Here is a 10,290-nt window from a genome sequence, read left to right as displayed (position 1 = left end):
AATTAAAATGAGGTTTAATCAGATATGAAGCGTGTTAAGGCGTTTTCTGGCAAGGAGGAGGTAATATAAAATCGACAAAACAGCTCTGTATCCGTGGAAGGAGCGAACGCCGACACATTCCGAGGCTTGAATCGTAAATTACGGCGCTGCGAACGGCGCCGGCGCCGGGAGGAGCGCTTGTTACGATATTTGAACAAATTCCCGGCGGTGTTAATCTGCATAATAACAGCGGCGGATACAAAGCGCTTGCCGACTCCCATTATGCGCGGGCGCCACCCTCCGCGCGCCCCCCGTCTCGCCTCGCCCCGGACCTGCAGGCACACCGCGCTCTGCGCCCGAATACCTATACGTGATTACCCACACCAACTACGGTGTTAAATCCACGCCTTATCGCTTGCCATCGTAATGAACGACCGCTCACACTTTTCATACGGATTATTTATGAAAATATCAAGTGATGGATAACGTTTAATTTTTTTTAATCGGGCCTTGAGTAGTATTTTCATCTACTTGAACATGCACTTTACGAAAGGTTTGTAAAGGCAGCTGTCAATTACATTAACAGTACATAAATCCAACTGGCTTTCCGTTTAGATCAGCCCTACATTTTGAGTTTCCATACTACCCATTGTGACAACCTCCTAGGTACTTATCAGCTATCAAGAAATTAATTTTACCATGGAAGACAAATGTTACAAGTAACGATGTCTACTGTTATACAATATAAACAACAGTTCATTGGGGTCAATAATATTATTGTAAAAAAGTACAAAAAATAAATAAACGTTAGATCGTTAAGAAAGCGCAATTATAAGCGTAATAAGAGGGAGGGCAATCTGCATAACAAGCGGGAACAAAGGAATCGTTGAGTGGTATCTCGAAGCCTCGTTACCTGCCATTACGCGGAGCGCTCGGACCAACTGAACTTCTTCGCGCGCAGACTTACACAAATCGCATTCTTTCATCTAGTTTAATACTTCTAAAATCAATTCTATCAAAAAGAATTTTGGTGAATTTTAAAATCTGTCATCAATAGTTTATGTTGTCCAAAAATTATAAGTGTTAGCAATAAACAGAAATTAATATGGTAATTCCTTGGACTGATTTTTTTTTATGAGTGTCCATAAACACTGACAAAAATAGTATCATAGACCGTAATAGACATCAACGATGAATTTACCAAACATTCTGGAAACTGTAACAAATGAGAGTAGTTGGAATCTTTTCGAAGACATCGGTAGCGTCGCGTACATTAGTGAGAGGTGCAATATTTAAAGTTATGAATATGCTCGAGAGGCACCCACGCGTCAGTATAGACGACGCGACAAATCGCCAAGGTTGACTTCAATGATACGGCGCGCGCCGCCGAATTTTTCAGTGAAATAGTTTCATCGGGCAGTTTCGGCGGCGGTGACGGCAACGTCTGCGCGCGGCGCGGTCGATGCCCCCGCGGCCACGCGATTTGGCTCCACTCGACGCAACTACAAATGAACGACGTTGCCAACACCGTGGTTTGCATTTCATTGCTTCGCTTAATCTAAACTTGGAGGGACCTAACCTAACACCTAACTGCGATATCAGTCTGAAGCTCGACTGATTTCTACAGAGCTAGAGTCAGCAGTAATTTATACTTAATGATCAAGACATACAAAAAACAGCATAGGGACAAAAGGCGTTAACATAAACGAGACAAAAAGTTTCATAATGAATTGGCAATATTACTTTAATTTAAATTGCAATCCTCATGCCAAAAGGCAAGTAGGGCGTGTGACGACTCATGCCAAACATTCGTTGAGTCGAAACGAGACAATTCTCGACGATGTTTATCTTATACGAAATTGTATTTATTTATAGTTTGAAAAAACTAAATACAGATCAGTGACAAACTCGACTAATAAAAGCACCGGTCTAGATAGGTACGTATTTGATGTTTAAGATCGCAATAATTAGAGTAAAGTTGGCGCAAGCTTGTATTGTTAACCTCGGCTAGCGGGTCTGATGCACAAGCCATAGTGGCAGCCGTAGACGGCTAGCTGCATCCCGCTCGCGCCCGCAACTTATCATGAAATGCTTGCGCAGCCGCCGCGCAACGGTGCCTCGCGTTCCTTCTTCTGACGTAACAAAATGGCGGACAGCACATATACGTAGGTATTTATCCTATTTAATATTTATAGAATAATTTGCTAGCAGAATTAACACGGCTCACAATATAAGCCGTTAAATAAAATAATTTCAAGAAGTATTGAATATCAAGTGCCATGACTACGAAATGTCGTTTGAAAGAACAGTTAACACAACACAATCGATTTTTAGGAATCGATGATGTACTAACATTGGTTTGTTTCGATAGAGACTTAATACGTAGAAGTTACATTTGAATACAAAAAAAACCAAATGCATCACTTTAATAAAAAACAGTCTGTCAAGGCATGGTTATCTCTTTATGAAGTTCCTTTGATACCTTATTTTACCTATCACATTAACTAAAATATTTTCGTTACTAGTAGCGACAACCTATACACTTTAAATAGAACTAAAATATTCTACAAACGTCTACTTGACGCAAGAGCACACGAGTGATATAAGTTACTGTGGATCCCGCTAGATGGAAGCATGTTTAGATTTTGCTTTTAGAATGCAAATTCATCAACGAGGTGATAATTTAAAGCCGCACCGGTAGATGGCGCTGTGGGTACAAAATTCAAATAAGGTTGATATATTGACTTTTTTTCCTTATGTGTGAGGTTTTTTCATAGTTATATAAATAGCCTGTTACTTACCTACCGTGTGGAAGGACGCCTCGTCCGATGAACCGGCGGCTCCGAACGAGACTCCGACGGCGAGCCCCTCAGGTATGTTGTGCACGGTGATCGCCACAACGAGGAGCATGATTCGCTTCCACTGCGACTGCCGCGCTTCTAGCGACCGCGTGACGCTATCACGACGGTCACCTTCACCATTCTCAACCACTTTCTGAAATATATATTAATTTATAAGTACGGCAAACCGTTGATTCCTCACACTAATATTTTAAATGTAACCAAAGTACGTGACTGTGTATGTTTGTTACCATTGAAACTCAAACTGATAGACCGATTTCGATGAAATTTGGCAAGAAGGTAAGTGACACCTTGGAGGACCACGTGCGCTAATCCTTTTGCGTCGGGAAAAGAGGGTAATGTTTTTCCAGCAATAGCCGACATTCGAGCGGGGTAACAGCCAGTGTACAATATTTATTATGTTTATATTTATTTTTACAATAATGTATAACGTTCCTACCGTCTACGACCTCGTTTTCTATCAAGCCTTTATATTGAGGCGCAAGTATAAAAAAAATTTGGACCAAACAATAAATATTGGATAGACTCGATGTTTATTGCGTGTTACTTATGTAGTCGAAAAGGTTAAGAATACGGCAATATTATATAACCAGTACCAGGGTACCAGATAAGGTTGTCGTGACTAAATTTAAAACTTGTCATAAACCAGTACAAAATTAATGGTTAGTACTGAAACTAATCACTATTATAGTTACTCATAAAATGCATATTTTAAAATTGTTTCACTAACCACGCATTAATTTATTTTGTTTTCAGTAGGATCTTTTGTAACCAGACTAGACTTTTGCATCTAGGAAAGAGTTTCAACACGTCTAACTTAATTTGAAGTGTACGTTTTTACCTAAGTTCTCAGTGCGACTTATAAAAGACGAATTGTTGTCGAATTGCCTAGCTTGCATAAGAAACACTTAAAAAGATTTATGTAAACAACTTTAAACGAATTAAGTCGCTTTAAATCTGTTTATGTAAATATTATATCAGTCAACCCCTCCAATGTAGATCAATAAAAGTTGCATAACATTTGTGTCTGTATGTCTTTTAAGCATATGTATGAAATAGCATGGTATAGTGACGGACCAGCGAGTGATGTGAGTGGTGATGTCCTCTGCGGCGCTGCGCAGTGTGCTGGTTGCTGATACAGTCCGCGAAGTCGGCGGGCTGCTCCATGGTGACCACGCTGGTCGGATTCGACGGCCGCCTGTTCAGAGCTGTCATCATCTCCAGGTCTTCCAATTTCTCCTTAGAATCTTTACTTTTCGTTATCGCTGAAACGTTACATCGTTAAGATTAGATCACAAACGTTTAATTTATTCAGTTAACTTATTTACGATAATTGTGATAAAGATATGGATAAGGATAATATGTAATTTAGAGTTTTTAAATGCGATAAAATTGAAGGATTATGTCATTCAATGAGTTGATTAGAAGTAGAATTTGAATTCATTACAACACACTTTCTATGTTTGATAGTTCAAGGTAAGCTGAAATACAAATCAAAATGTGAAGAATTGCTATTAATTAAAAATATTTACAAAACGTATGCATCTATTGATAACATTTGCATACAAGTACCTACTCATTTAGTTTGTTATCGTTTTCCTTTGTTTAACTCTCTGCAATCGTGGTTTTGAACATGTTCTTACAATTATATACTTTATCATAAAAGTCTAACTCTCAAGGCATTTAATTTGTTCACGTGCATCTAAGTAATTAAGTTAAGTAAGTCACTATTACATTACGCCTGTATTTAGTGCTAACTAAAGTTATATAATCCTACATAATAAATAAATAGCTTGTTTGTAAAACATGATAACGAAACACCATTGAGTTTAGACATAATATACATACTATAATTTGTATATTATTATGTTAAATATGTATTTTACTTGCTGTAGTAGCTAAGTCTCTCAGATATCATCAAGATAACATTCAAATCCTATAAGTAAGAATGAGAGCACATAATCGAAAAGGCACGGTGAGTATAAGATAACAAATACGCCGACTATAAACAAGGTTTTTATTAAATACTTCCTAGAATACAAACTTGTGTTAAAATAGCATTAAAATTTTGTGGTTTCCAATAAATTTCCATAAAAATAAGGAACATCATTGACATCTGTTAAACCAGTATTGGTTAAGTATTGAATGTGAAGAACTGTTTAATTCTTAGCTGTGGATTTTGTCAAAAATTTACCTTGTCTTAGAAAATGCTATCATGTATGTGGCCTTGATTTTTTTGTGTTTGATAGTCTGATATTGAAATGATAAAATATTAAAATGAAATGAGAAAATGTAATATTTCTAAGCTCCATCTCATGAACTGTTATAGTTGAAATTTTCACAGTTGATGTACATCTGTTATCCTACTACAACAAATAACGAAATCTAAATTACAGTTAAGGAATAGTTTGCAGAATAATAACTTGTATTGGAGCGTCGGAATCCCTCAGAGTCACACTCGCCAAGTTTTATTGAATTGCTAATATACTCTTTTGCCAATTTTTGTAAAGCGCTGTTAAGATAACAATGTTACTCTTAACAAAAGAAAAAACTATTTTAAAACAAATTAACATAATTATTATTTATAAAAATGTAAGAGACTAAAACATCTAAAAAAATATTGTAGCAAAAATTGTGATTAGGATAAGCAGCTCAAACATTGTTTTTAGCTATCAATAATGAAAGAAATAAATAACAAAAAATATTATTATAATATGAATTAAAAAGTCAGATTATTATTTTGGATCAAATAATTTCAAAATTCTACTACCCAGTATAATTAAAACATCTTAACCACTCAAAACTGGAACTGAAAGTGTTCTTAATCTAAGTCTTATAGTATAACTCTGTCCATAGTGTGTAGGAGAGATTCCTACACACTATGGACAGAGTTATACTATATGATTATTTATATTTGATTTAATGATCCATATTCAGTATAGTCGCATACATCAATAGTAATAAAAGCTATCACTACAGCAATGATTGTATCCATACATTTCTCTCATTTCAATAGCTCATTCATCAAATAATTGAACATAAATTAATAAAGTCTGGCAATGATAATAAGAATTTATTACAGAATGTTTATGATATTAATTAAGTAATATATCCTAATATAATATATATTTATGTATCCTAATATAATATATAGATATTAATTAAGTAAAAATGACTTGTTGATTTGAAAATAAATATTTTTTTCAGTAGCATTTTTTTTTGTAATTATTTTATACATTCCAGTCTTGATTGTTTGATATCAAAATTTTTATGTGGTATGCAAATAAATGAATTCTTTCATCATTATTAACTTAATATTTTAACACCTTCTCAAAAGCTATTATTTAGCGATAAAATTAAATATGAGCTATTATTCATGTACAATTTAGATAATTTAAAAGTTTTTAGACTAATCTTGCAGGCTTTTAGACTTAGAAAAATATGAAATGCCAGAAATATCAAAATAGAAATATACTCAAATAAATATATTGTTAATGATATACAAAATAGTAACACTTAACAAAGTAGTTCTAATTGCCTGAGAAAATTCAGATATTTTTCATGGTTTTCAGTTAATTTAGTTTTATAACAAGGAATTACTTTAAAAAATAAACAATGTAAAATAATGTACTCACTAATCATCATGTTGGTCGAGTTTATTCCTAAGTAATCCAGGAACTTGTCAGTTCCAAAAACAAACACAGCTCCAAACAGGAATCCAAATGCAACTGGTAAAAATGCATACTGCCCCTCAGATCCATAATTACTTGAACTTTTACACATGCTAATAGCTGGCTCTAGCAGAGACCAGTATGACGCTGCGGTCATCACACCCGCAGCGAAACCCAATGACACGTCAAGTAATTTCCTCTACAAAAAAATAAAAACAAACAAATTAAAGTCTATTTGGAAGTTCCCCAAGTTTGAATACATCGAAACTGATATACCAAACAAACTTACATGTTTTCCTCTGATAAAAAACACACAGCCGGCCCCAATAGCAGTTAAACCCCATGTAAAAAGAGTCCCTAAAAGGGCTTGGGTAACAGCACCGTATCCCTCTATCATTTTGTATAATATATTCCTAAGTAAATGATTTCAAGTTAAGTACTCTTTATCACATAAACATTATATTTGCACAATGCTCTTAAAGTAACACAAACTTCACCATCATATTATCGACAAGAGTCACGACTTACTTAAATCTTTTTATACATTCCACATGTTTTTATCGTACGTAGTAGTGACCTTGTGTCTGTCAGAATTTTACAGATAAAATATGACACTACGGATGAGTGCTGCCAGCATAAAAATCCTTGAGTTTTAAATACTCATTATTATGTTTTTCAATCTTCAAATTATAAAGAGACCACGCTTGAACCTTAGCTTGTTAGAGATAAAATAAATGTTATAAAAATTGTTTGTTAGATTGCGAACGTTTTTTTCGTTTTTTCAATGAATGACAATACGACCACTGAATACACCATAGTCACTATTATCAATTATTAATAATATATATAACTAATAGTTACCCGCTTTGATATAAAATTGTAGTTTCTATTTTCAAAACTTTAGAACATCTCAAATCAAATCTCAAAGTCTGACTTTAAGTCAAAGAAGAGCATGCGGCCCGACATTCGCCAAACCATTTTATGTTTTAGCAAGATTCATAGAACATTATTTTAACGAAAGTACTCGTCAATTGGCTTTCAACACAATACTTCTATTCAATGAAACGCACGGAAATAGTAGGTATTTACTAATATAGTAGGTATCTATTATTTGAAAGAAAGGGCAATGACTCTTATGCCGAAGGGTCGGTTAGATGACATGACTTTATAAGGTCATATAAGTACCTACATGATTTTTGTTACGATCCTGACTGATATTTGATATTAGGTATGTTGAGAGTGCCTAAAAGTATCAGGTTGACACATTTGGATATTGATATTGTGTTTAATATTAATTTATTTAAGGAGTCATATTACAGATAGATTTAAAATAATTAGTGGAGGGAAAGGTCATGTGCCTACCCTGAGAAATTCAGATATTATAGGTACATAATTACTGTCCCTGTGATTCGACGTCTAATTTTACTTCCAGTAACTGGTAAGAGTGATTAATTTTATAAGGTTGGAAAGATAGGTGGCTAGCTATGAGTATCATACCCAAAGCCTTATAATAATTTGGTTGGCTTATTAATAGTTTAAGCTACCACTGTTTACCATCAGCCATCAGGTCAACTGTAAGTGAGATCTAACCTTTCTCCGAACAGCATGTCACCAATAGCAAAATCATACTCATTTATCGCTTATAACTCTTAATTAGTCTGCTGAGAATTAGGTACTAAGAAAGTTCATTTGACGTCGGAAACGTTACTTATTGGCAGGTAATTGCCCGAGTTGGTATGCCATCGTGCATATAAACCCGGTCAGTGGGTAAAACAGGCGACAAGAGTGTATTCCATAAGTTATTTACGATTTATTCAAAGCTACATACCATTTCATTTTACCGTATTCAAAACCCGCATGTTATGGGTGCGTTTATCTGCATTATTATGAAACCCTAAAGTATTTTTATAAAGGTACATACATGACAATGTTACTGTAAATTAAAAAGTATGTTAATAATGGTAAACTAAATAAATTAAATACGTAACGCACGTACACAGATATCATTTACTAAAGTGTGTATTTTCGTCCGAACTATGTACCTACAGAATTTCATACACATCTACTTAACCGTCTTAACAGTTAAGTTATTATGAGTCAGTCGCAACGACTGCCGTTATAATGAGATAGCATTAATTAAAACATGGTATCACTCGTGTAAGTCCTTCAGTAAACCTACCTATTTACTTTATGGTATGAGATATCAGTCACGTCGGCGCGGCGTCTGAATGCCTGAAACTTGGGTTTACAAATAAGTCACTTTTATGACCACTCTAAGAAATAAATAAATATGTGCACTCAAATAGCTACTGAACATCGCTGTTTCCTTAGCAGCCTACTTTTTATTAGGTACTGTATTTCGTTTGCAATTATTTACTCAAAATATCACAATATCGTATAACAACAAGACTTGTTTTATCGTGTATAACTCTTCTTATAGGTATGTTTATTTTCTTAGCTATTCTTTTTTATTCTTATTTTTCTAACATTTTATTAGCTTACGACCTAACTAGATGTAGTAACCTACCCATGGGTCTAAGAGAGAAACTTTAACACTTTATTTAAACTCCATTATTTGAGAAAGGTCTAAAATTAAATGTATAGATAACACTTTCTACTTCTTACAATAATATTAGAGTAACGATGAAACACATGTTACTTATAACAATAATAATTGTTAAGTATTTGCACTTGTAGTGTAACAGATGGTAATCTTAGTGTATGCGGTTCAGGATCAAGTGACGTCATAATGTTATTGATTGTACATCAATATACCAATGTCTAGGGGTTATCGAGACTTTTATGGGTCAAGCTCGCTACACATTGCAATACCTGAAAACCAGGATCAAAAATGATAAACAACCCGTACTTAACGTCGGTGTATCCCAGTGAAACGATTTACCGTCGTGGAACCGGCATCGAAATTAATCAGAAGTAGTAGACATAGTAGGAGTAGGATTTTTTTCCACTCCCTCGACAGAAAGCGGGAGACAAAAAAGAGGTTTGCTGTAACTGGACAAAGACATTAGCAACTGAGTTAGTTCCCAGGGTTTAGAAGAAAGACCGCTCTACGCAGTACAGTGCGTGTCTCCCTCTAACAAAAGTTATTATACCTTACATTTATTTTGAAATATTGTTTACTATCACTATCATAAAAATACTCAGGTAACTATTTCTGGCAAAACAATCCATCTTGTCAAGCCAAGTATTGAAGAGTGTGCAGAGGAAAGTGATTGCCGTTCCGTGCCAAATTCTTTGCGGATATATTTTTATTGCAATGTAAATTGAACTTTATATACCAGTACTTGTAACCTAATTTGAGAAAATGTAAGATTTCCGCTTGTTTGCATCGTGAAATGTCCGGCTATCGTTTTATTACCTATCATGTTATAAACGACCTTATTTTGTAGTACTTTAGGGCTATTTTTAAACTGTATCTGTGGGTGGCGTGATTGTGGGCAGATCCATTCAAGGATTACGTAGCAATGCGTCATTCTTAGTATTACACTCACGTTTTTATCTAACGCCTTACTAAGTGGTGCTTATGAAGTGATAAATGAAAACACCGATTGTATTTATCGAGTACTTTTAATATTTATTCGGTAATTTCAAATAACGTGATAGTAAAAAAACAATATGACAATACCGACCTGTACCTCTACCATGAGTTTTGAGCGACCGGGCTCGCTAGCGTCTGCGTAAAAAATATCTATGACAAAATGTACAGCGCCCCTAGCGATCACTTGACAAACTAAAATCGGTAGTATGAGTTGACAAAT

General features: G+C 34.8%; 1 protein-coding gene across 1 annotated transcript; it reads right to left on the bottom strand.

Annotated features, from left to right (window-relative positions):
• Window positions 1-3,860: 3,860 nt before the first annotated feature.
• Window positions 3,861-7,095, bottom strand: LOC113499896 (zinc transporter ZIP11-like). The gene is made up of 3 exons (XM_026880484.1): window positions 6,801-7,095; window positions 6,476-6,710; window positions 3,861-4,105 (listed from the first exon to the last, which is right to left on the bottom strand). Exons 1-3 carry the CDS (start codon window positions 6,906-6,908, stop codon window positions 3,879-3,881), a joined length of 570 nt encoding a protein of 189 aa, XP_026736285.1. The 5' UTR covers window positions 6,909-7,095; the 3' UTR covers window positions 3,861-3,878.
• Window positions 7,096-10,290: the final 3,195 nt, after the last annotated feature.

Source organism: Trichoplusia ni, chromosome 13, assembly GCF_003590095.1.
Source record: "Trichoplusia ni isolate ovarian cell line Hi5 chromosome 13, tn1, whole genome shotgun sequence".
Taxonomy (NCBI): Eukaryota; Metazoa; Arthropoda; class Insecta; order Lepidoptera; family Noctuidae; genus Trichoplusia; species Trichoplusia ni.
This window is presented reverse-complemented; position numbering and strand designations above follow the sequence as displayed.

Coding starts and splice junctions, on each gene's coding strand:
- LOC113499896 (XM_026880484.1), bottom strand. CDS start 6,908: ATGATAGAGGGATACGGTGCTGTTACCCAAGCCCTTTTAGGGACTCTT. Junction 6,711..6,800: donor TTTTTATCAGAGGAAAACAT/GTAAGTTTGTTT, acceptor ATTTTTTTGTAG/AGGAAATTACTTGACGTGTC. Junction 4,106..6,475: donor CTCGACCAACATGATGATTA/GTGAGTACATTA, acceptor GTAACGTTTCAG/CGATAACGAAAAGTAAAGAT.